Source organism: Suricata suricatta, chromosome X, assembly GCF_006229205.1.
Source record: "Suricata suricatta isolate VVHF042 chromosome X, meerkat_22Aug2017_6uvM2_HiC, whole genome shotgun sequence".
Taxonomy (NCBI): domain Eukaryota; kingdom Metazoa; phylum Chordata; class Mammalia; order Carnivora; family Herpestidae; genus Suricata; species Suricata suricatta.
In genome coordinates this window covers 86,346,241-86,373,784 of record NC_043717.1, presented here as the reverse complement: position 1 = coordinate 86,373,784, position 27,544 = coordinate 86,346,241, and the positions used below count along the sequence as shown (strand labels likewise).

At 33.5% G+C, this 27,544-nt stretch overlaps 1 protein-coding gene across 5 annotated transcripts in view; it reads right to left on the bottom strand.

The window, feature by feature from the left end:
* The window catches only part of STAG2 (stromal antigen 2), a 128,132-nt gene that overhangs the window by 25,472 nt on the left and 75,116 nt on the right, over positions 1–27,544 (bottom strand). For all 5 annotated transcript variants that reach the window (XM_029929478.1, XM_029929482.1, XM_029929481.1 and 2 more), the window contains exons 8-24: positions 26,014–26,165; positions 23,655–23,728; positions 22,139–22,262; positions 21,238–21,336; positions 21,062–21,141; positions 15,522–15,629; positions 14,276–14,387; positions 12,254–12,371; positions 11,750–11,853; positions 10,407–10,499; positions 10,185–10,274; positions 9,377–9,580; positions 7,388–7,458; positions 6,985–7,072; positions 6,815–6,895; positions 4,970–5,062; positions 1,221–1,395 (exon numbers count right to left, since the gene is read on the bottom strand). In XM_029929478.1, the coding sequence (XP_029785338.1) occupies positions 1,221–1,395; positions 4,970–5,062; positions 6,815–6,895; positions 6,985–7,072; positions 7,388–7,458; positions 9,377–9,580; positions 10,185–10,274; positions 10,407–10,499; positions 11,750–11,853; positions 12,254–12,371; positions 14,276–14,387; positions 15,522–15,629; positions 21,062–21,141; positions 21,238–21,336; positions 22,139–22,262; positions 23,655–23,728; positions 26,014–26,165 (1,866 nt within the window). The remainder of the gene's footprint in view (positions 1–1,220; positions 1,396–4,969; positions 5,063–6,814; positions 6,896–6,984; positions 7,073–7,387; positions 7,459–9,376; positions 9,581–10,184; positions 10,275–10,406; positions 10,500–11,749; positions 11,854–12,253; positions 12,372–14,275; positions 14,388–15,521; positions 15,630–21,061; positions 21,142–21,237; positions 21,337–22,138; positions 22,263–23,654; positions 23,729–26,013; positions 26,166–27,544) is intronic.

The window sequence follows — 27,544 nt, the reverse complement described above, 5'->3', positions numbered from 1 at the left end:
GATATCCAGAGCATATCTAGTATACTGCCTGCTAACCAATAAATGTTTAAAAAAAAAAAAAAAAGTAAACCAACAGCTCGAAGTAAAAGGTAAAAAAATTTTAAGTAAATAAACTTCAATACATGGATTTTGGACAAGTGATTTTGCTATTCTAGGTTTCTCAATTCTGTTTTGGCTAAGTTTTTTAATGCCTGAGAAACAAGGTTCCTTATTGATAAAAAACAAGCTATAAGCCATGTCTAGAATTATATGTATTTAGAATCTGATTTGCAGTGATGTGTCAGGATATACATGAAAATTCATGTAGATTGATGTTATATTGCCCTTCAAGTATAACCTCAATTTAAAAACAAACCCAAAAAGAAGCCACCCAACACTGTTTTTCCATGATTTCTTGTTCATAAATCTGTGTATGTAATTAGGGTAGGAAGAGTAAATTAATACTAGGCAAGGCTGGTGCAATTATTTTTCCTGTGAATATTCTTGACTGCCCAAGACGTTTACAGAACAGTTTCAAACATTTTTTAACATTAAGAAATTATACAGTTTAATACCCCCAAAATATGAAAATCTGTTATAAAAGTATACAACAGAAATATCACTTAAAGAAACACTTTACTCTGCTCAAACTAACTGAAAACTCATATTACCAAAGAGTAAGGAGAAGAGGGAATAAATTTTATCAAGAACTGACTTCATGTCCAGGCATGTATATACAAGTCACTTTGGTCAATTAATTCACACAGTTCTGTAAGATGGCTACAAATTAGAAAAAAAGGCTTAGGGCTAGTGAGAAGCAAAGATCTAACTCTGAAGCCTATGCCCTGAGATACCGCATTATCTTTACAACATTACAAAAAATGAATACAAATGTTCTGGAACATGGACCTGTGCTTCAAGTTTTCCAAATAAAATATCAAAAAGTATTCTACGACTAACTTAAATTGCTGGTGGCTACTACAAGGATTTAACAAAACGATACTGGGGTGCCTGGGTGGCTCACTCGGCTGGGGGACCGACTTCAGCTCAGGTCATGATATCATCATGGTCTGTGGGTTTGGGCCCTGCCATCAGGCTCTGTGCTGACAGCTCAGAGCCTGGAGTCTGCTTCAGATTCTGTGTTTCCCTCTCTCTCTCTCTCTTCTCCTCCCCCCTTGTGTTCTATCGAAACTAAGTAAATATCAAAAAAATTATTTTAAAAAAGCTATCAATAAAATTACCTGCGCTGTTGTTATCATCATCCTGTTCAATGAAGACATGATCCAGAATAAAGCTGAGCAACTCAGACTGCAATGAAGAATCAGGGGTGTAAACTAATGGCTCTAACATGTCACGTCCTCCAGACATAATTTGATGGCTGAAGATCATCAGAATATCACATAGAATAGTGAATGCCTATTTAAAAAAAAGTACAGCATGCTATAATTCAAGGTTTTTCACCACCACAAGTAACATATTTAACACAGAAACAGAATCTAACTTTTGCTTTAAAAAATTAGTTTAGTATTTTCCTAAACTTTCAAAGCTGAAGAATGTACTTTTTATAATAATGATTATTAGTATATGCAATCATGCTATACTAACTGCAAGGTAATTTCACAAATAATCTTTCTTTTCAGCAACCTTTAAGTGACCTGAAAATGCTAACACTACCACAACACGCAGACAGGACTCAACCTCAGGTTTTCTGACTCCAAATCCCACTCTACACTATATGGCAATGCTTCGTGTATACATTCCTAAATATGAAATAACATAACCTTCATACCATTCCTTTCCTCTATGGAAGACAAAAAACTTATACCAAGGAGATCAATTATCTCCTAGAATATCTCTTAGAGAGAGATCACAAAGTCTCTGGTACTTTTTAAGCACTCTCATTCTCATTGTGGTGATTAAGAAGAGAAAAAATAAAACCAATTATGTGCCTGTTTATTACTCATCAAGCAAAGCTGATAATATCATAATAAACATAAAGCTAACATTAATCTTAGGAGCTTTATTAAAAACATTGCCAGGAGTTTTAAATGTAGTCAAACACTACTAAAAATAGTCAGAAGGAAACTGGAAATTTTTAATTACCTATTGGGAAGGGATTGTAATGAAACTAGAATTTGGGGGTCACAAAATCAATAGTGAATTATATCTGAAGGAAGACTACTGCTAGACAGATTCTAAGAGTATACAACAGAGCACAAAGCAGATCTCATTAATGGTTTTGCTTTTCGGAACTAACCACATTTAGTTTTTTCTCTTTTACTTTATGCTTTCATCTCTTCTTTCAGTCTCTTCTCCTCATTTTGCTATTATAAGTAGTCATTTATAACCATCAGGATATCTGAGTCTACAAAAACTTTTGCAACATACACTGTAAGACCACAAAGTGATAGGTATGTTGGTATTTACTAATTAGGTGAACTGCCAGGTTAAGTGGACTGATCAGGAATTATTTCTGGAAGCCGGTAGGAAGACTGACAAGGAAGATAATTCATAACCAATATCTCATGACCAAATAATTAATTGCCAAGACCTGAACAACAGATTATATAGGTTACATACGATAACCCATAAGGAAATGTGTGAACAGTGTAAGAAATAGGGAATATTAAGCTCAATATCTTGGTGGCACATAAAAATATATCAAGTAATAGTTCATGTATTAAATTTGCATCAATGTATTCCTCCATTTAAATCATATCTTAAGAGTTTAAACTCAATTTACTATCTACAGAAACTTTTCTTCCTTTCATGTGAATTGTAGAGATGAAAACTGAATTTCCAAATTGTTTATTGCTACAATTCAAATCTATATACTTAAAACTGGAAAATTTCAGCAATGTAATAGTTATAAAAATATACTTCATACTTTTGCAAGAAAAACATGAAATTCAATAACTGGATCATGGCCATTTAATATCTTCTAATATATTTATGCACAAGCATATATGTATGGGAGGGACAAAGGGAAGTTGGAAATAAGAAAAATAAGATTAACTGTTGGATACTGACTGTAAATTTTTCACTATAAAATTCCAAGTGTATTTCAATGAAATCAGTTTTGATATTCTAAAATAAAGTAAAATAAAGACAAGTGACCAACACAAAGGTTGAACTTTACTGATCGCTTTATAGTTGGATGACTATATCTGAACTACTTTCATTGTAGCTTTAAGAATATACTATAAATTAAAATGAACAGTATCTCCCCAAATGAAAAATAAATAAAGAGCACCCAACACAACACAAACTGCTGAAAATAGCATTTATGATGACTGGTGGGGATCTATCCCAATATGCAAAGGTTAAGGAGAAGGAAATCATTTAAAAAAAAAACCTTGAAATCACCATAACCATTTTCACTGTGTCATCATTAATATTGCTTATAAGATTATAAAAATGTCTTCCTCACAAAAGCATTTAAAAAGCATATGTCCAAAAAACCTTAATCCTCTATTAGGGTATTAAAACTAAATAGGCTCTTAGTTCAGGGATCAGAATTCACTTTATAGATAGGAAAATTACCTATGGCAATATTTAAGAATATATTTCCAAAATGAGGAGATAAACAGTAGTAATGAAGTGTGGGGATAACACTTTGAAGGCATGAAAATGATTAAAATATTTATTTCAGACCAAGTCCATAAAAGGAAAAATAATGTACACATTCAGGATGGGCAGGAATATCAGTATCTATCTGATAATATTCTCAGATAGATGACAAAACCATATGGACTCATTCTCCTTCCTGAGGCATACTTGTACTTGTTAATTTCAATGGGGCACCTGGGTGGTTCAGTCGGTTAAGTGTCCAAACTCTTGATTTTGGCTCAGGTCATGATCTCACACTTTGTGAGATCAAGCCCCACTTCAGGCTCCGTGCTGACAGCCCAGTGGCTGTGTGGGATTCTCCTTCTCCCTCTCTCTCTAACCTTCCCCCACTTGTGTGAACTCTCTTAAATAAGTAAAGTTTTTAAAAAAAAGAATTAACTTATGTAATTTCATGCATCTAATTTATATATATGGGTTTGTTTACCAAGTGAGTCATAAAGTAACAATAACAGAATAAATACAATATGAGGGTAATCTAAAATACAACTTTAGAGATTCCATATGAAATTCATTAATCTAGTTATTGAGCATCGTATACATGGACAGATAGACCCAAGTCATTTCTACTTTGCTCAACCTCAGTATTACTTTAATTTTCTGTATTACTTCAGACCTTTTTTTTTTATTTTTTATGTCTTTTATTTATTTTTGACAGACAGAGAGAAACAGTGCAAGCAGGGGAGGGTCAGAGGGAGAGGGAGACACAGAATCTGAAGCAGGTTCCAGGCTCTGAGCTAGCTGTCAGCACAGAGCCCGACACGGGGCTCGAACCCATGAACTGTGAGATCATGACCCGAGCCAAAGTTGGAAGCTCAACCGACTGAGCAACCCAGGTGCCCCTACTTCAGACATTTGTAAGGGTTGCTTACAAAAGATGGCTATCCGGCACCTTCTACAACAGCCAAATCATGGAAAGAACCTAAATGTCCATCAACTGATGAATGGATCAAGAAGATGTGGTATGTATATACAATGGAGTACTATATGGCAATGAGAAAGAATGATATATGGCCATTTGTAGGAAAGTGGATGGACCTTGAGGGTGTCATGCTAAACGAAATAAATCAGGCAGAGAAGGACAGATACCATATGTTTGCATTCATAGATCTAACAGGAGAGACCTGGCAGGGGACCATGGGGAGAGGAAGGGGGAAAGAGAGCGGGGAAGAGTGAGGGACACAGATCAAGGGAGGCTACTGAATACTGAAAACGAACCATGGACTGAAGGAGGAGGGAGGGAGGGGGTGATGGTCATGGTGGGGGGCACTTGTGGGGAGAAGCACTGGGTGTTATATGGAAACAAATTTGACAATAAACTATTATAAAAAAAAAAAGATGGCTATCTATAGTAATTACTAACCTGCTCCTTAACAGTAGTATTCACGTTGGTCAGGTAATGCTGACATATCTGACAGAATACCCTCATCTGTTTCTTTAAACGCAGCAAATCCTCCTTGAAAAATTTATCATAAACAATTTATTGTATAAAAATCTCACTTATTTAAGATACATCAAATTACATAAAACAATATATTTAACTATATTAACTCTGTACATTAGATTTAAATTATTCTTTATTATTTATCAGAAAGAAAAAACAAATTAGACCATTTTTCTTAAAACTTACAACAAATTGCAGCCTTAAAATACCAGGTATATTAACGGAGAATATACTAAGTGGTCTGAGTCCTTTAAAATTAGAAAACCTACATGGCTATATAGGACTATCTTTAATAAATCTACTACCTAAGAATGCATCAAAAGTAAAGATTTATGCTCCATCATCATTTTATAATTTGGGGGGTAGCCAACTGATGAACAGAAGAAATTAATTAATAATTAAAAAGACGGTATATTCTATTTCTTACTTTTTAAAAACAGAGATGGACAAAAATCAGTTTTGTGGTTTTGCTTAAATTAAAAAAAAAACTTAAGGTCTTATAAACATACAATAAAGAAAATCTTTTCCTTACATTTTTTCTAAACATTTACCATATTTAAATATATAAAACCATTCTACAAAGAGCATCCTCACTAACTTAAGGTATAACCTTGACCCATCACCTAATACTGGATCCCAAATGACAGAATATGAATATGTATTGTAATAGATAATAAAGTTAAAGAAAAATAAGTTTAACTTGGAGATTGATTTGGTAAAGAAAACTCAACCAAGCTTTAGAAGAATTCTGATTTACCCTGTTTTCTCTACTCAAAATATAATCTCCTTTCCCATTTTAATTTTTAATTCAATGCTTTTGACTTAGATGAGCAATCATATAGCAATAGCTAATATGGCTATTGTTCCTACTAGAAGCTTGGTATTGAGTTAAATAAATTTATTGCGTGTTTGACAAAAAGTACACTAACAACAATACTGAATTGCTTTTTCAAAGGGGAAATATCCATTTGTGGATATAATAGCATCTTGTCCATTATCAGAGAAATTCTAAGCATTTAAAATTATTTTGTGATTTTATGCAAAAGAAACTTATTATCAAGACAATAGTTTTTGACGGAAAGAAGCTATGAAAAACTAATTCTCTATCTTCCAGAAAGTACTTAATATTTATAAAAATATTACATAATATTTAAGGCAACATGTACTACAAGTACCATGCTTAAAGTTTCCAGTTCACAAATCAAAGAGACAGTACTGCTTAGTTCAATTACTGAACACATCAAAGATTACCATTATGGATAAAATTCTGAATGTTCTACTACATTGTAGCTGCCACATTATACTCAACCAGAAAGTGATTTGTCATGAATTTCAAACATCAGTAGCAAGATCTAGGTATGAACAAAGTGATTCCAAAACAATACTGAGGCCTAAGAAGGTCTAAGGGCTTGTTATCATCAATTTATATAATCCAAGAGTTGTATGCTGGTTTCAAAGGCTCCTGATCATAATTTACAAAATCTATATTTCTATATGTTCTCAATACTATTGAGAAAATGGACGTACATAAACTATGTCACTTTAAAATGTGAAAAAATTTAATTTAAAATCATGGCTTGAAACATAACTTATTAATGTTCTTACACTGAATATATATCAAACTACAAACGCAACTCTGCAATGGTATACATGCCTAAATGGTACTTTAGAAATAAGCAACACTTTACTGAAATAATTGATCCTATTAAATGTGTACGTTAATGATACTGAGCGTAATAAGAACCCCACGGGACCACCACAAACCTTTGTAGAGCTGCTTTCAGTTATCTTTGCAAGCTGCCAAAGGATTACGTAGTGAGTACATTGCAGTGCATGAATAACAATCTGTAAAAAGAAAAGAATACAGTTAAAATTAAAAAGTTACAAGTCTTCATTCTCCAAGTTAAATGTGTAATTTGAAAATAAATAAAAACCTGTTCAGGCATGTCTCCGTTTTCAATTCCGGTTTTCAATAGTTTATAATTACAAGAAAACAAATCCCACTTTGAAAGATCATGGGCACTGTAAAAAACAAGTTATATTTAAAAGTTAAGCTTAGTCACTTTGAGCGGTTTTGGACTTAAATGTTAACAAAATGCTGTTAAAGTAAATAAACTTTTTAACATGCACCCATAACAAAAAAATATGTATTAAAAGGTATACTGTTTGATAATTGCTTGATAATTTGTCACTCAATTCAAAACATGACTCTACCAACTACTTTTTATATAAAAGCACAAGAAATCTAGCAGAATGTGATAACATAACCCTAAAACATGCAAAGTGGTTTTGATTTTACTAGTTTTAAGATATCAGAAACATTAAAATTCAACTTACTTATGAAAAGCAGTGATTCTCTTCAATGTTGACAATACCTGATATGCATCATCTTCATCAGGCTCTTCGCCCTACAAATATTAATTACACAATATTAAACCTTAGTAACTACCCAAGTGAAAAACTTGAAGCTATCTTATTCATGATACCACCTTGGGAAAAATAACCTACACCACAAATTAACTTTCTCATTCAATACCTAGATCTGTTCACATTTAAAGCAATATGGCTGGAGTAATGAGTCAAGAGAGTTGTTATCACAGATACATTATACCCAAGAGAGAAAAACTTAATGACACTCTCCCCTTTCCCTTAAAGCAGCCTTGACACAAAACCAAGAAAATAAGTTACTCTTTTCACAGTAAAATATGCATTAGGACAATAAAGAAAAATATAGTAAAGGACAAGCAAGAAATCATAAAGACAACACCTAAAAGATAAAACCTAAATGAATGAAACATAGTGCTCAAGAATGACATATCAGACCTTTTGGCGTATCAATTTTCCAATTTAGAGTAACTTAAGTTTTTGAAAATTTTATGAGTCATAGTGCATAAAACCTACAATTTTTTAAAGCACTATCAAACTTATAATGCTGAACCCCGTGTCTCTCAAAAGACAAAAGTTTCTAAACTTCAACTATTCTACCCAAGTAGTTAAACTTAATTAATCCACTGCTTGGGGCACCTGAATGGCTCAGTTAAGTGTCCACCTTCAGCTCAGGTTACAATCTCAAGACTCATGAGTTTGAGCCCCACATTGGGCTTTGTGCTGACAGCTTGGAGCCTAGAGCCTGCTTCAGATTCTGTGTCTCCCTCTCTCTCTGCCCCTCCCCAACGCAGGTTCTGTCTCTCGCTTCTTCAAAAATAAATTAAAAATGTTTTTAATTTAAAGAAATAGGAAAATAAACGTAATTAATCCATTGCTTGATTTTGACCTAACTTGCCCTAGTCAAAATCATATCTAGCCAATAGTAGAGCCATTAAATTTTTTAACTAAAAGGGTGCCTGGATGACTCAGCAGTTTGAACGTCAGACTTCAGCTCTGGTCATGATCTTGAGGTTCATGAGTTTGAGCCACATCAGGCTCACTGCTATCAGCCTGTCAGCGCAGAGCCTACTTCAGATCCTCTGTCCCCCTCTCTCTGCCCTTCCCCTGCTAGCACTCTCACCAAAAAATATTAAAAAATAAATTTTTTAACTAAGAATGTCATCATTGCACATTAACATATTTGCACAGACCTCCAATTAAGCAAAACTTAGTAATCATGGAATGTTACACACACCAAAAAAAGAAAGTTAAAAACATAGCAAACAAGAAAACTAAAAATTACAAAGTCCACATGATTTTTGTAACATTAATGATAAAAGTGAGGTGGAAAGGGCTAAATGCAATTTGAGAATTATGACTTTTCATTTTATGAAAGTCAATTAAACTGTTAAGTATATATTTCCAGAAAGTACAAAAACTCAAAAAATACAAGTATATTTGAGTGCCACAATTTAAGTTTCTTTGGAAATAAAAGAGAACACAGGAAACCCCCAAATGAACAGTGACTAAAAAAGAGCAATTTAGCAAGGCTTTACAGTATCAAAGATCATTAATTGCCTTTCCTTACTAACACTGCCAAAACACTAAAAAATACCCTTCTTTTTTGAGGCTATCTGGCCACAGTTTAGTTCTACTCTTCGGTTCCATTTATACCCTAATTGCCTAATAGCCTCTAACTCAGCTAAACTCTGGTAACTTCTGAGATCTTTTTTTTTTAATTAATAAGAAGGGAGGGAATATTAGTTTCAATTCCACCTTCTCCCAGTCCAAATTCTTACCACCTTTCCATTTTGGTGGAGTAATAGTAACACGATGAATCAAAGAACAAAAAGTCTGAACATTTTTAAACATACTGCTAGGGACTATGACCGGGACATGTGAATAATTCAGTTACTGAAGGGGAGGAACCCAACTGAGAAAATATTTGTAATATATTACCTCTTGCAGAAAATCCTCAAGAAGCCGGTTAAATTTATCTGCCAACTCATCTATCAGTTGACTTCTTGAAATATCTACCCTGTTGAAGATTGTGAACTCTTCGTTACAGAGTGCATGGTAAGTTTTAGAACATGCTTCCAAAACATCTGTATCAGTGTGCTTCTCTACAATATTCCGGATCTGTCGTAATAAGGCATCCAAATGCTGCAAAATCAAAGGTTTTGGGTTTTTTTTTTCTTTCAGTAAAACTAAGGAACATAAATATAAAAACACTAAGTTACATATGATAGGCACAGAAAGACTACACTGTTGAGATAAAAAGCTTCAAATATGGTAACTCTACAACAAATAGGACATACATTTTGATGTTTTTCTAGTTGTTGGTAAATAAATACACTGACCCACCCATACTTATTTCCTCAGCTTTAATGGGAATAATATTACCAATCTCATAGGACCTTGGTGAGAATACAAAGAAGTTACAATAGTTCCTGGAACATAGTGAAAGTATTCAATGAATATTAACTGCTCTCATTTTATAATTGTTATTATCCACCTATCTAACCCCAATCTCCATAAATGATCAGATATATTCTCATAATGGGTAGGACTGAGGGTAAGGCTACAGGCATTAATCAAAAGGAAGCGTCATTACAGCCATTCTTTAAATCCAACGTATAAAACATAAAGAAGATACATAAAAAGGTTTCCTTTAGCATTAGAAGTTCTGAGAATCTAAACAAACAATATGATGAGATGAACTAAACCAATTTTTCTTCTAGGTGTTTTTACAGAAAAAACACTGTACCTTTTCTAATCGTCCAGTGGTATATATTTCCAAATCAAAATACTGAGGCAACTGCAACAAGTTAGTCACCTTTTCTGCATCTATAGAATACTTTGAAATAAAAAGAAAATCATGACAAAACATCAAAATAATGTTAAGCAGACATTCTGTTAAAAATCTGCATGGCAATTCCAAATAAAACCTTTAGTTTCTTAGAAATATTCTGAAATTACACAGATGTACCTTAGCTAGTAATTGAGGAAGGGCCACAGCAAAAAGTTCAGTGATTTTTGTCCTGTCATCCAACTGGGTCTTCTTCTCCTTTGCTGTCAGCACCTGAATAAACACAACAATGCTTTTAAGTATTTACTAAACCTATTAACATGGTTAGGTGCTCAAATTTAAGTGAAGACATACAAAATAAGTAATGAAACTACATTTTAAATGATGACACTAAAATTCCTACTATAAAACATGAAATCCAAAAGTAACAGAGAATAACTTACACAATTATTTTAAAAGCCACCTAAAATAATGAAAAACTTTGAATAATTCCAGAAGCAAAATCAACACCCAATTGGACTAACAAATTTTACCATTAGATGAATAAAGAAGCAGTTAGGAATCGGAAATGTGGTTTAGGAGCTTATATAATAATAACGATTTGAGTAGCATTTCAGCCTCCTCTAAACTGTGGGCCATGATCCATGGGTTATAAATTCAACATGGTAAGTCACTGTCATCAATTAGAAAAACAAGAGAAAATGGAAAAAAAATAAAATAGAATGCATCACATACCATTAAGTTTCAGTATTGTTTGATGAAGTTTTATTTTAGTTACACATAAACACACATATACAGGTGTATACCAGGTGACAAATCATGTATTTTTATGCCTCATAATCAAAAAAGTTTAAAAGATTGGAGAATTACTGGTCTACAATGTGAAAATATGTGAACTTTGCAATGATACATTAAAAAATAATTCAAGGAAACAGGAATTCCTCCACCTTAATGAAGAACCATGTCTTTTAATTTCTAATTTTTTATTAAAAAAAAAAGAAAGCAAGTCTAAAAATAAACCAAGACACAAAAATGCACCATTCTCGGGGCACCTGGGTGGCTCAGTTGGTGAAGCATTCAACTCTGGATTTTTGCTCAGGTCATGATCTTACAGCTTATAAGATATAGCCCCACGCTGGGCTCTGTGCAGACAATGCAGAATCTGCTTGTGATTCTCTCTTTCCCTCTGTCTCTGCTTCTGCCCTGCTCGGTCTCTCTCTCTCTCTCAAAAATAAATAAACATTTTTTCAAAATGCACCTTGTGAGTTACATTTAGTCTTGAGGAGAGACGGTCTATCACTGTATCTCCTGCAGTGACTAAAGTATCTTGTGGAAGGAACTCAAATTTTCCATATTGCTAATGCTTTTAAATTTACTTCTAACACACATTTATTAGCAAAGATCATCTGAAAAATAAAGTTTAAGATTAAAAAATACGGCTCTATAGCTACAAACAAGAACTGTTTAAATGATATTGAAAAGGGAGAAATATACTTTAAAATACTGAAACTATACTGACATACCCTTTTTCCTGTCCCTCTTCCCACAGGAGGATGACATTCAGCTGCTTGTCTAATGGTACAAAGCATTATTTCAATCAGAGCACTCTCTTGTCTGTCTGTTAGTGCTGCAACAACAAAAAAAAGAATCATAAAGAGTTAACCTATTTCTTTTTCTTATATGCCACTTTTAAGTATTACATAACAAGTCCTTCTGCCTGTGACAGAATCTGACCTAATGTACTAAAGAAAATCTCATTACTGTATCACAGGATGAGAACAAGTTAAACTATCCTTAACAGTACAAATCTGTGTATCAGTGGTCCACAATTTGACCAAAGAAAATATGGACACAGATACAAGGGAGGGGAAATCAATATGGACAGCGACTACATCTTCCTACATCATATTCGTGTATATGAAAAACAAAATTATTCAAAGATTTTCAGTTACGTGTTAATATTAAAGACAAATGGAGTAAGTATAATCTATTTTCAAAACTGTCTAGACAAGAAAACAACCACTTACCTTCTTCTCCACTAAGTGGCTCCTCCAGCAACAAGCTATTCATACATTCCCAGTCTTTCAGTAGCTCGGTAGCACAGTCCCACATGCTGTCCACAAGGTATGCTGCATGCTCATGTAACTAAAATTAAAAAAAAGCAACGTGCTCTTAGACAAATAGTATACTAGGCCTTAACTCAAAAGAATGGAAGCTTAGTTGGCACCATGTACAAACTCAAACAGCAATCTGTTTTTTGAGGTTAAATGGAAGAAAGGACAAAGAAGAAACTTGACTTAGCTTGCTGTGTATAAGTTAACCTAGTTAGGTAGTATCATTAAACATTCCTCACAATAATCACTAAATACTTGACAAGAAAATTCTGAAACAATTATATGCATTAATTTTAGTGCCTATTTTGACTCAATGTTACATGAGTTAACTACAATTATACTATGATTTTGATTTAATGAGAGTGATAATGGTTACTTAAAATATGACATACATGTTTACTTATCAATTCAATATATAAGCATATTATTTCTCTTCATTCTGTGAAGCTTAAAAGGCCCTATAGCTTCCCCACTCATTTTAGGGGGCTAACATTACAGTGATACCAAAACCTGTCCAAGACATTACAAATAAAATAATATATGGACAAACATCTTACATGAATATAGAGGGAACAGAAACCAGCAATACATAAAAAGTATAATGGATCATGACTAAGAAGGTTTTATCCTAGGAGTGCAAGGTTGCTTCAATATTCAAAAAACAAACATAATTCAAATATTAACATAATGGAGGATAAAATAAACCAATCATCTTAAGGGACACAGAAAAAGCACTGGACAGAATTCAACATCCATTCAACATAAAACTTAACAAAAGGGATAGAAGGAAACATCCTCAATATAAACAGCTACACAATACCCATAACCAATAACAGAATATAGAAATATTGAACATTTTCCCACTAAGATCAGGAATAATCCAAAGATGTCTACTCTCACCTCTTCTATTAGACATTCTACTGGATATCCTAGCCAGTGAGATAATGCCAGGGGAGGGGTACCTGGGTGACTCAGTCTTTTGATTTCAACTCAGGTCATGGTCTCACAGGTTTGTGAGTAAAAGCCCCGCATCGGGCTTGCACTGACAGTGCAGAGCCTGCTTGAGATTCTCTCTCTCCATCTCTCTGTCCACCCTGCCCCAATGAAATTAATCCATGCACAGTTGGTCTGTCTCTATCTCAGAAAATACATAAACAATGATAAAAAAAAATAACGCCAAGGAAAAATGGCATAAATAAACAAAAGGAAGAAACAAATCTATCGCTATTTGCAATGACCTGATCGCATTATTAGAGAACATGTCAACGAATCTATTAAAAACTTACTAAAATAAGTGAATTTAGCAAAGTTACAAATAAGAAGTCAATATGAAAAAACCAAGTGTATTTCTATATATGGAAACAATTAGAAAATTTAATTAGAAGACTCTAAAACTGATTAAATAATAGATAATATGGACAACAAAAATTATGTTGGATCCTCTCAAATTCTGGTCAACAGGCACGTTTTCAACCTGAGGGAGACCTAAGACCTGATGTTAAGTTTAAATGTAAATCCCTATCTCCTTCTTTACAACAAAAGTAATAAAGCAGGTACCAAATACTGAGAACAAAAGGCAGGGTCTATGTTAAGAGTTTCACATAAATTAGATCAATCTTACCTAAGAAACTATTACCCACATTTTATAAGGAAAATAGGGCTTAGAAAGACTAAGTAACTAAAATAAAGTTTTACAAATAATAAGGAGAGGACCTCAATTGATAATCAGGCCTTTCTGATTCCAAAACCCACACACTAAGCCCTATACATAAATCCTTTTATTTGAACATCTTAAGTTGAAACATTTTTTAATATTGTGTAATAGGTACAACTATTCTAAGATTTTCTGTGATATGTAGAAGATTTTAAAATATACACTCCAACCCTTTCTCCAAAATTGTTTTGAACTTAAGTATAAAATGAACATCAACTAACCTCACTTTCCAGAAAGAAAAAAACCAAGGTCTTCACAAGGTTGGCATTTGGACCTTGTCGTCCCCTTCTTTTCATCATTCCGTCCTCCTCTGGATCTCTACGACTGAAGAGCCTACGATCAACAGGAAAAGATTTACTTTTAGAACAAAAAAAAAACCCCATCATTTCCTAATTTAAAAAACTGTCTGTATTCCATATTTAAGCATCTAACAAACGAGAGTAAATGTTCCCCAACATGATACCCAAGCAAATTAATTGCTATAAACCTTTTTCATTTCAAACTTGATAGTACTTCTAAGTCCTCTTAAATTAACTTCTCAAGTTAATTGTATGGAGTTATAAATTATTTCTTTTTAAAAACATTACTGCATTTTATGCAACCATTCCTCTTCATAAAATTATAATACTAATCTGTATCATTTATGCCCTAAATCTATGATATTCATCTCTTTAAAACTGAACATATATTTTCTTTCTATCCTTCTTTACAATTACCCCAAAGTCTGAATTTAGTGGCCTCTATGGATATCATGGTGGTTTTTCCATATATATAACAAAAGAGAACTACCACTGGTAGCATAATCAATAGAAAACTGGAGTATGAACACGTTATATCATGCAGAACTTTTTAATAAATGCTTCCCGTAAAGAGGCATTTTAATAAAATCTCACAGATATGTAGTTTAGTCCATGTGGTTCAAACTGTTCTCCTTAAAAGTCGTTACATAACATTTGACCAATGTTTTCTGTGGCCAGATATTCACACTGTTACACATACTACCTGATCTGAGGTGTAAGAGCAACATAAAAAAGACTGTAGGATTCTTGGGATTCTTATGTCAAACTATATGAAACATTTGAAGCTAAACCAGTATTTTCTAAAGTAAAATAATAACAGGTTTAAGACTAAATATTATATTACGAAGAGCAATATTTGGAAGCTGACATAGGAAATGAAGAATGAAAAATTAGGAAGAGGTCACTCTTAACATGATGATATAGTTAGATATATTTTTATATATTTTATTCATTCAAAGATATTTCCCTTTAAATATTTAACTTCTACAAATCAAGTGACTTGGAGAAGGGAAATTGAACCCTTTAAAGGTTTAAATGTGAAAGTTTCGATATGACCTATACTGAATAATTTTTTTAATGGGTTATACAGATCTTTAGTATCAATTATAGCACAAAGAACTACTGTCATAAAAGTATACTTTACAAAATAACAAAAATACAGGTTTACTTTTTGTAGAGAAATTCTCCAGCTGCTACTGCTACTGGCCGATGAGCTGAATAAACCAGATGGTAGACATTTTCACAATCTTCAGCAGTAAGAACTTCTTCACTACTCCTAAAAAAAAAAAAATAAAATAAATGAGGAGGAGAAGTTTTAATAATGACTTAATTTTAAGGACACTGAGTACAACAACCCATGCTCATACATTAAAAAAAAAATAGTACACATTTACTAACGTGTGTTACAAAAACAGAAAGAAAAATCAACCTTATTTGATTATCTGAGTAAAAGCTTGCCCTGACAAAAGAGCTGAATTTTTTTTTAACTTTTTATGTCTTTTTATTTTTTTATTTTGAGAGACAGAGAATAAGTGGAGAAGGAGCAGAGAGAGAAGGAGACACAGAATATGAAGCAGACTCCAGGCTCTGAGCTGTCAGCACAGAGCCTGACGCGGGGCTCGAACTCACAGACTGTAAGATCATAACCTGAGCCGAAATCGGTTGTTTAACTGACTGAGCCACCCAGGCGCCCCAAGAACTGAATATTTTTTTTAGCATCTAAGATCAGTGGGAAGAAAAATTAGAATGAATACCAAATGTACTGAAATATATGATGAAGAGAAGTGATAATGTGACAAGGATGCAAAAGAGAAATGAACACAGAATAGAAACTAATGTAAAAAAAATTAAGTGGTGGCATTCTAAGAGCTGAGAGTTAATAATCACAGAAAGTACTCTCTGTATTTCATAGTAATATTAAGGAGATAATATCACAACATTAAAATATACCAACAGCCCAATTCTCTCACAATGATGAATACTTCATTCACCACATACTGAACACCATAAGGCAATGCAAATGGATTTTTGAAATAGTTAAAAATCAAGTACCAAATACCTTTAATTGCAATCTATCATTGGAAAAATCTTACTAAAATGCAGTGCTCATTTTCCTGATTTCATTTTTAAAACACAAAATATACCTAATAAAATCTTCCTGGTGAATGAAAGTCATTATTAGGTCAATCAACCACAGTACGCGAGGGTAATAATCTTGTTAAATTCTTCCCTTATGGACTCTGTATTCAGGGTCCTGGCCTCTGGTATCTCCTTTACACCTAATATGCAATCTAGGTTTTTAGCATTATATGTAAACTGAGAATCACAGGACGACCACCAGAGAAAAAAGTCTAAGTACATTAGATGGTTATTTGAGAAACTCAGATCCGTTTTGGTTTTCTGCTGTGCTCAAGATTTCCAGAAGTTTGATGTGCAAGGAAATGTTACTTCTTTTTAAGAGAAACAAAACCAAAATGTTACAATTCAAGTTTCAAAAGCATTTTTACTTACTCTATGTATAACATAACACTGAATCGTCACTGGAAAAACCACTTGGGTCATTTGTTTTTAATGTTTATTATTTTTGAGAGAGAGACAGAATGTGAGCAGGGGAGGGGCAGAGAAAGATGGAGACAGAATCTGAAGCAGGCTCCAGGCTCTGAGCCGTCAGCAGAAGGCTGAACTCAGGGCTTCACAGACTGCGAAATCATGACCTGAGCCCAAGTCGGTCGCTCAACAGACTGAGCCACCCAGGCAACCCCACTTGGGTCATTTTATAATGAAAAAAATATATGTACGGACTCAAATCAACTGAAGTATAATAAATGTGCAGTAGTTCACTCATTTTAACTGTTTAAGAAGGAATTTTCCTGACAAGTTCCAGTGATTAGGTATGTAATAGCTGAATCAATTAAATGGCTATTGTCCTTAAAAAAATATATTAGATATCCATAGGGAATTACGGAGGAAGGGAGAAGAAGCTACAGAAATACAGGTAAAATACTATTACCTTCTTATTTATTTCAAAATTCTTTCAATACTTTCATAACATATATATAACATTTATAATTTTTTAAGTCGAACTAAAAAAGAAAATGCAATAGTTAAGAATGCTCAAAACAGGTATTATCTTACATATTAATTTAATGCTTCCTCTATTGATAATCATTTAGGCCATGTCAAAAATTCTATTTTGGGGCACCCGGGTGGCTCAATCAGTTAAGCATGCCACTCTTGATTTCAGCTCAGGTCATGATCTCACTGTTCATGAGGCCCAGGCCCAGGCCCAGACCCCAGCTGTGTGCTGCCTGCTTGGGATTCTTTCTCTCCCTAGCCCTGCCACTGTTCATGCTCACTCTCTCCCTCTCATAATAAACATTTTTTTTAATTCTATTATAAATAACGAGATGTAAGAGAATGTGAGTGTTTAAAATTTTGAATATAGATACTGTCAAAGCCTTTTTCCAAAAAGGTTATGCCAATTTATAGTCACATCAATAAAGTTTAAGGACCTGTTTTTGCACAGCTTTAACAACATAGTAGTGTATTACCAAACACTTGTATGTCTGTCAAACAATACGATAAAAAATGGTCTCGTTTTTATATACTTGTCTTTAAGTGCAGCTCAATGTCTTTTCATGTGTTTAAATTTTTATTGTCTTTTCTGCCCATGATCTGGTTCCCTGACTGTGGACTATTCTTGGGTTTCTATTCTTTAAATTGGTTTATTGAAATTAACTCCTAGTATAAAAATGTTTGGCCCAATCTGTCATTGGTTCTCTGAATTTATGGTATATTACGTCATACAGATATTTTTAATTTTTTATGTAATTAATTCAATGATTTTTGTTATGTCTGGGTTTTATGTCAAGCTCCTAAAGATATTGCTCATTTTACATATGAAGTAAAAAATGTTTAACCTCGGGATGTCTGGGTGGCTCAGTCAGTTGAGCGTCCAACTTCAGCTCAGGTCATGATCTCACAGTTCGTGGGTTCGAGTCCCACGGCGGGCTCTATGCTGACAGCTAGCTCAGAGCCTGGAGCCTGTTTCAGATTCTGTGTCTCCCTCTCTCTCTGTCCCTCCCTGTTCACACTTCCTCTCAAAAATAAATAAATATAAAAAAAGAAAAAATTGTTTAAAATATGTTTAATTTCCCCCAGGTTTTCATCTAGTGCTTGAATGATTTCATTTATTTGCATTTAAATATTTCATCCATGTGAAAATTACTTTTGTATAAGGAATGGGATGGGAATCCAATTTAATTTTTCTCCAAATAGAACCTAGTTGTCACAAATCCATTTTTTTAAAGCCATTTATTTTCTTTTAGGAAATGTCACCATAACCCTATACTAGGTTCCCTGATTCATTTGCATTTCTCTATTCTTTATTCTCTGCTACTAATCACAGTCTATTCACACACAAGTACCGAAATCTAAAAATTACTATGGTTTTATAATATGACTTAAAATGATACTGAGCAGGAGCCCCTGGGTGGCTCAGTAGGTTGCACGCCAATAAAAGAGTTTTAAAAAAGAGAGAGAGAGAGAAAATTTTATTGTAAGTCCTGGGCAATGCTGATTTTAACCAAATCACTTTCAGCCATTTGCAGACAAAGGTAAAATAAATTATTTTGGGGGGCGCCTGCATGGCTCAATTGGTTATGCATCCAACTTCTGATTTCAGTTCAGGTCATCATGATCTCAGTAAGTGAGATATGGGCATGGAGCCTGCTTAAAATTCTTACCCTTTTCCTCTACCTGCCCCGCATGCTTTCTCTCAAAATACACAATCTTAGAATGAACAAAGAATATCCTTTTTAAAAAATAATACTGGGTAGTCATCACTCACTAAATGTTTTTATCAGTTTCACTGGCTACTATTATATGATGAATTTTCCATACAAGTGTCAGAATTAGCATGGTATGTTAAAAAAAATCCTCTTGCAATTATTATTTGGATCATGCTAACAAACTAAATGTCCACTGACAGATGAATGGGTAAACAAAATGTAATATAAACATACAATGGAATATTACTAAGGCTCAAAAGTAAATGAAAGCCTGACATATGCTATAATATGAGTAAACTCAAGACGTTATGCTAAGTGAAATAAGCCAAATACTATGTGATTCCACTTATATGAGTTTCCTAAAATAGTCTAATTTATAGAGATAGAAAGTAGAACAGTGGTCACCAGGGGCTGGGAGGGAATGAAAGAATAGGGAGTTAGTGTTTAATGGGTACAGAGTTTCAGTATGGGATGATAAAAATAGTTCTGGAGATGGATAATGGTGATGGCTTCACAACAAGATGAACATACTAAATGCCTCTAAACCATACATTTAAAAATATGTTTAAAATTGTAATTTTTTAATGACTGAGTAATATTCCTGTGTCTGTGTGCGTGCGCGCACACTCGCACTGTACACTGTATCTTCTTTACCCGTTTATCTGTTGATGGGACACTAAGATTGCCTGCTTATTTATCTTGGTTATTCTAAGTAATACTCCAATTAAAAATAGCAGGGGCATATATCTGTTTGAATTAGTGTCTCCATTTTTTTTTTTAAGTAAATACCCAGTAATGCAATTACTGGATCCTATGGTGTTTCTATTTTTAGTTTTTTGAGAAAGCTCCATACTGTTTTCATCTTTAAAGAACTCATACAACTCAATATCAAAAACAAACAAAAATCTAATTAAAACTGGGCAGAAGATCGGAAATAGTAGACATTTTCCCAAAGACATACAGATGATCAACAAATGAAAAGAATGTCAACATCACTAATCATTAGGGAAATGCAAATCAAAACCACAATGAGATATTATTTCACACCAGTCAGAATCGCTAGTATCAAAATGACAAATAACGGTGCTGGCAAAGGCGTGGAGAAAGGGAAACCCTTGTGCCAAAGGGGAAGGAAGTAGGGCAAATGGGCAGAATGGATGAAGGGAATAAGAGGAATAAATTTTCAGTTATAAGTGACAAGGATGTAAAGTGTATCAAATGGAATAGAGTCAATAATACTGTAATACACATACTGTAGTGAGCATTTCATAATATATATTATTTTTGAATCACCGTTATATACCTGAAACTTTTATATTATATCAACTATTCTTCAATTAAAAATTTAAAATTAAGAAATAACATGGTAAATTTTTCTAAAAAGGAAAAAATAAGTTGCGTCACTATTACATTTTAACATTATAGAATTTTTTTGTCTATTTTTTTTTTTTACTCTCAAATTAGTCAATATAGCCATAGTCGTGGCCTCAGAAATAGAACCCAGTGATAATCCCAAAAAGTGCCCTCCTTAATGCCCCCCCTTTGGAGGGGGGGATTAAATGCACAAGAGAATGTTTTAAATTCAGAATGTTTACAGAGATATTTCAGTAAATACAATTTTCTTTTAAAATTACAAAATACATTAGGCATATTTAATATGCTCAAATGTTTAACTTTATTTCAAGGGCACCTAAGACAGTGAAATGGAAAGGAAACCAGCCATTAGAATGGGAACACATGAATTCCTAGTGCTCAGTTAAAATTTTCTACTCTAATGATAAAATTAAACTTCTAGCTACAAAAATTCCATGACTTAATTAATTAAAATTTAGAACCAGATAAATTTAAACTATGTATTCTAATGTTTTATTTATTAAAGCATCTGGACATTAGTAATATGCAATAAACATATACTTACTGTAAAACAAGAGTAAGTAATTTTATTGCTTGTACTGCAACATCATATTCTTTGTCAAGGGTCATAGACACGATTCTATCCTAAGGACAAAAAATTAAGATATTTTAAAAGTAAAAGTTAAGAGAAAAATATTTTCAAACAATAAATAATTTTTAAAACCTTAAAGTAATACTAACCTTGAACCGACTGGTGAAAAGCTCCAGTTTGGAATTAAGCTCTTTGTTATAATAAAGCCCTTGTAGAGCAGTGAGACATTTGAGTCTTACCTCACCTTGCTAAATGAAACAAGAGGAGAAAATGCATTAAAACTCTGCATATTTCCAATGTGAATATTCAAGACATATATAATATCTTCTACTTTAAATTTTTAAGTACCTTCTATACAATTCTTCAAAACTCTCAGTTTCAAAAACTCATATCTGATAATGCAAAAATAGGAATCAATACATACATGTAAGACTAAATACCTTTTGGGTTACTATTTCTGTAGGTCAAATTAAAATTTTTTGAAAATTTGCTCAGAGCAATACTATTGTGAAAGACAATACTGTGAAGTAGCACATTTCACAGTACGTTTTCCTTCACAAAAAGTAGTATTTGTAAGGGATATATGCAAAAAAAAAGTTTAAGGCTAGTGAAAAGGTAGCTCAAAAAAAAGGCAGATTAACAAAAAAACAGAAAATAAAAAACGTCAAAGGCAAAGTTGTAATTCATCAAAAGAGAAAAAATTAGAAAAAGCTTTTAAAGTATAGCGCTCACATATTAAGAATAAGGACTCTTCTTACTGCTCTAAGAAATGTCTAACCACCACCATCTACACGATTCTAATGTTTCACAATAAAAAGTAACTCAAGATTAAAGTCTAAATCAGTGGCCAAGACTTAAAAATATAGGGGACTTTATACAATAGAGACTGTATGTTTTTCATGGAGCAGATAGAAAAGAATAAAAGAGAGAGGCCTATAGGAATGTGGTCCCGGTCCCAGGCAAACCTATACACAGATAAACCATTATGAATAAGAGCTGTAGAGAGCTATGCCTATGTGTAGACAAACGTTCTATAAGAGCATATCTTACCTTATCATGCATAGTCCAACCAACATACTTTAAATAACTGTCATTTAGAAAGGCATCACTATACATTTTCATCCAAATGCCAATTTCTTCAATGCAAATAGCTCGGATTTCAGCTATTGCATCACTAAATGAAGGAAAAATTACATATATTAGTGCCATTACAGCAACAGGATTTGTGATTTCTTCAAGGGATGTCAATACTGCCTACCTAATATGAATATACCACTATCTTATGTATTAACTGGGTTATTTAAAAGTAGAACTGAAGCATGAGCCTGAATGCTTACATTCTATATGGCAAAGCATAATAAATCATAGCATAAAAATTTTAAATTAAATAAAATTACAAACAAAATTGTATCCCCTCACCTTTTATATCATGCCATATCCCACCCAGCCTCTGCTCACACCTGCTGGGCACGGTGTGTTCAGAAGACAGCAGGCAAACTAGTCTAGTTAAAGCATAATTTTCCAGGAGAGAATTAGGTACACATAACACTGAGGCCAAGCTAAATTTGGATTTTAATGTCAGACTAAATTATTTTAAATTCATCCCGTAGGTAATGGTGAGTTACTGAAGGCTTTTGAGCAGAGAATAACAACAAAAGAATGTTTCAGGAAAACTTTCAGTAATCTCTAGGTATGAGAAATGATGGGAGAATAGAATAAGGTAATGGTGACAACAAAAAGGAAAAAATGGACAAAGACACATAATGAAGGAAGTGACTGTAATTGCCAAGTTGAGGAAGTGAGGGAGAAGTTGAATAAAAATGCCACCAACATTTAAAGAATAGGTTACAAGGAGAAATGGTGAGAAGATTACCTATTTCTTTCCTCTGCTCATTCAAAACAGCAAAAACAAACAAAAAAAAACCCCAAAAAATAACTAAACAACTCTTAATTTTATCCAAACTTTCCCACTGACACGCAAATGGTGGAAAAGAGTCCAGAATTTTCATGCATAGTTTCTATTAACATAGTACATCCAAAAGCAGTTACGTATTCTGTGCCCTGAGTCTTAATCAAAGCAGTAGCTTCCATCTGCTGGGCAGCTACAAGTCAAGCACAACATTACCCCATTTTAAATGCAGAGAGGAAACATCAACTTCGGAGCAGTTAAATAACTTGACTAGAGTATCTCAATTAGTAGAAGACCTTACCTTCTAACAGTGATCTTGTTCCAATGCTGCTTCCACTAATTTATACTGTCTATGCCACTAAATATCCAAACTTGAATAGAAAAAAGAATTACATATAGGGTACCTGGGTGGCTCAGTTGATTAAACATCTGACTCTTAATTTCTTGATTTTGGCTCAGGTCATGATCTCACGGTTCGTGAGATCGAGCCCTGCATCAGGCTGCACACTGACACCACAGAGCCTTCTTGGGATTCTCTCCTCTCTCTGTGTCACTAGCTCCCACATGCATTTGCATGCTCTCTATCTCTCTTAGAATAAATGAATAAATTTAAACTATAAAAAAAGAGTGTTACATAGAAAAAATGTCCTGACTTACCGGTATCTATGTACAAACACTCCTTTAAATATTGCATTCATCATATTTTCTATCTCGTCTTGATTTTCCTGAAGCTGAAAAGAAGACATCATTTCTTTTCAATTGTAAGGAAGGACAACCAAAAGAACCTCTAAACGTTGTTACAAGTACAAATGCAGGTCTCTACAGTGTTTTGGTAATTACACCTGATTTTTAATTCTATAGACAACAGAAGCCACACAGAAAAATTAACAGCTGCAGTAGATCAGGTAGGTAAAGTCCCCTGATACCTGGAATATTTGACTTGGCTTTTAATGTTTAGCTGGTAGATTAGCCTTTCTAAGGCTCACAAATTTCCATTGTAAAAATGCACATAAACTCTGTTAAGTAATTTATTATAGTACATATTATCTATTATATAACATATATGTTCACATCAAAAAAGCCTAACATTATTGCATTATCTTGGTCATAATCATCGGAAAAAGAAATGTTACAGTGCCTGCTTAAAGAACACAAGATATTGGAGTAAAATAACTTGGTAAAAATGAATCTCTCTGCTAAATTCTTTTGAAGGAAACAAAGGTCACCTTAAATAATCAAGTAAGTATTTTAAAATCTTAGTTTACTTATCTACTCCCATTATTTTCAATTCAGAGTTTGAGGATGAAGACAAAATTGTTTTAGAGCTTGAGAGGAGAAAAATCTTTCACAGTTTTAGTATCAATGAGTTTTCAGATTATGTTCTGGGCTTCTATTAAATGTATTTTTTTCTATTATAAGCACATTCTTGCATTTCCAAATAATGCTAACAAGGGCATGTGCTTCTTATATTTATTCATTAGCAAGGATAGTCAAATGTACAAGGTGGTCAAAAACGAACCCTAACCTAAAAGTATTAATATCTAATACTTGTACAGGAATTTTAATCTCAAAATTCTTTTACCTATATCCTCTCATTCTATGCTGACAATCTTAAATTTATGTCCAAGAACTAGTCCATAATTTTAAGGCCTAAGACATGCATTATGTTTACCTAATAAATCATATGATAACCTTTATTAACTAAATTAAGAGGCAAAAAGGTCAATTCTTCATTTTAAACTATACATAAAAGGTGAGGAATTTAGGAAGGGGGAAATATGGGCAAGATTTTTAGGATTTTCTTGAGTCAGGGCATTTTTAAAGGTTATTGACTATCTCAAACATAACCAACTAAAATTCTAGCTACTACCAACCTCAAATATGTCAAAATCAAGTAGGAATTTATAGATTACTATGGCAAATTCTAACTACATTACTAGCATTTCTGAAATATCAGCTCTTGCATATTAGAAATCAGCACAAACATCACAAGTATCAGATGGCAAAATATTAATATCACTAATGAAAGAGGAATTTAAAATAAAAAACACAACATTAAAATATTTTATTTAGGGGGTGCCTGGATGGCTCAGTTGGGTAAGTGTTCAACTTCAGCTCAGCTCATGATCTCAAGGCTTGTAGGTTCGAGTCCCACACATTGGGCTCTGTGCTGACAGCTGAGAGCTGGAGCCTGCTTCCGATTCTGGGTCTCCCTCTTTCTCTCTGTCCTCACACACACACTCTGTCCCTCAAATATAAACATTAAAAAAAAATCTTTAAGGCTGAAAAACAGTTTCCTCATTCAAAGTTAAATTTGGTGGTCAGTCATTAATGTTAACTGCCTCCTATACAACAGCAACAACAACAAAAAAAAAAAAACAAGGGAGCAATTGAAACACCATAAATGGCCCATAAGTAATTTTTCATAGTGATGTTACATAAGTAAAAACCTGAATTCATCCTGACGACAAGCTCAGGGAAGAAGTTAAGAGAGACATTTTCATGGCAGAGATAAATAATACTGAGGCTTCCAACCTGTCTAAATGGCCCAGGACTCCTTACTTAAAACCTTAAACTCTTAATCCTAGTCCACACAGAAAGAAAATGCATGCAAAAGATACTGTTTACATGCACAGTCAACCAAACCGAACATTTAAACAACTTGCAATGTTATTTAAATTTAAATTGTTCCCAAAACTTTATCTGAAGAACTCACGAAGTTATATAATAAGTAATGGTGACTAAGTTGGTCATGGATTAACAGCTTAAATATTCAATACAGGGGCACCTGGGTAGCTCAATCAGTTAAGCATCTAACTCCTGATTTTAGCTCAGGACATGGCTTCACAGTTTTGAGCTCCAGCTCTATGTCACACTGCACACTACCAGTGTGGAGCCTGCTTAGGATTCTCTCTCTGCCCCTCCCTCCCTCAAGCTCGTGCATGTGAGCATTCTCTCTCTTTCTCAAGATAAATAAAAAATTAACATTAAAAAAATACTCAGTACAAAAGTTTACCTCCTTCCGCTTCTGGAGCAGGAGTTCTAGTCTCTCATTGGCTCGTTTTCCAATCATTTTATTCCGTTCTGCCTCATACTGTCTTTGTGTATTATCCATATTAATGCTAAGATTTAGTGCCACATTCACCAAAGCTGTCATCAATTTCATAGCTATTTTTAAATGGAAAATGTTGAAATTAGTCTCACAGATGCAAAATTTTACAATTTAATATAAGTTAAGAGAAATTAAGTACAAGATGGGCTGTTCTGCTTCCAACAAAAAAGAAAAATACAGCTGCTACAAATGACAACAAATAAACAACAGCTAATATGTACTGATGAATACTTTCTATATGTCAGTTATCTATGTTAAAGTACTTTTCATGGATTATCTCTTAAACCTCACAACCCTCAGAGTTAAGTATTATCCCCATTTCATTCATGAGGAAACTAAAGGCCATGGATATTAAGGAATCTGCCTGAGATTATACATTTCATGTAAGTAGTTAAACCAGTATCCAAAACTAGGTAATCTGGGGCGTGTGGGTAGCTTGGTTGGTTACACATCTGACTTTGGCTCAGGTCATAATCTCATAGTCCAAGAGTTAACTCCCTGTGCTGACAGCTCAGAGCCTGGAGCCTGTTTCAGATACTGTGTCTCCCTTTCTCTAACTGCCCCTCCCCCCCACTCATGCTCACTCACGCTCGTGCTCCCTATCTCTCTCTCTCTCTCTCTCAAAAATAAACTTCTTTAAAAAACTAGGTAATCTGACTTTAGACTATGGTCAAATCCCACTACTCTAAACTGTATCCCCTATGATCTTTCTCAGAGATCGTATTTCACCTTCTAAGTAAATTTTGGTTCATATGGCAGTCATTTAGCTATCTCAGTAACCAAAGGGAAAGGGAATCTGAGTGCTTCATGTTAAACTATAGTGTGTAAAACTTAAGAGTTTCATCTTTGTTTGATTTTACTCTACTACATATCATCATAAAGACAATGGTGAAATTATGAAAAACAGATCTAGATGAAAAGACAAAAGCACAAAGAAAAATAACACTCACTAAAGTGCTTTGTATTACACTTCCTCCAGATTCCCACCTTCTGTTACTGAACCCATGCTCCTGAGACAAGACTCACTGTGATTTAAAACTTACTATGATTTAAAACTTACTATCTCACCATTTTATACTTTTTTTTAGTTTACTCCAGACTATTTCTCAGACCTGGTTCATTGCATAATAGAACAACAAAAAACTAAATCTTAATTTGTGGCTAGTGAGTGTCTTTAAAAGGGATTCTCAACTTTCTCTTCAGAGCTATTTCATTCCTTCAGTTTGTTATTCTGATCTAAAATTATTCACCTTATGCCATCATACTTATTTTATTTTAGCCATAAAATTCCTAATATTAAATGCTACCTAAGTTCACAGAACAAGAACACATTTGTATTTTGTGACTTCCAATCTAAAAATGATTTTTTCAAACTCAAACCAAGAAGAACATACTCAATGATAGCGTTATCAACAATTTTACTTTTAGCACAAAC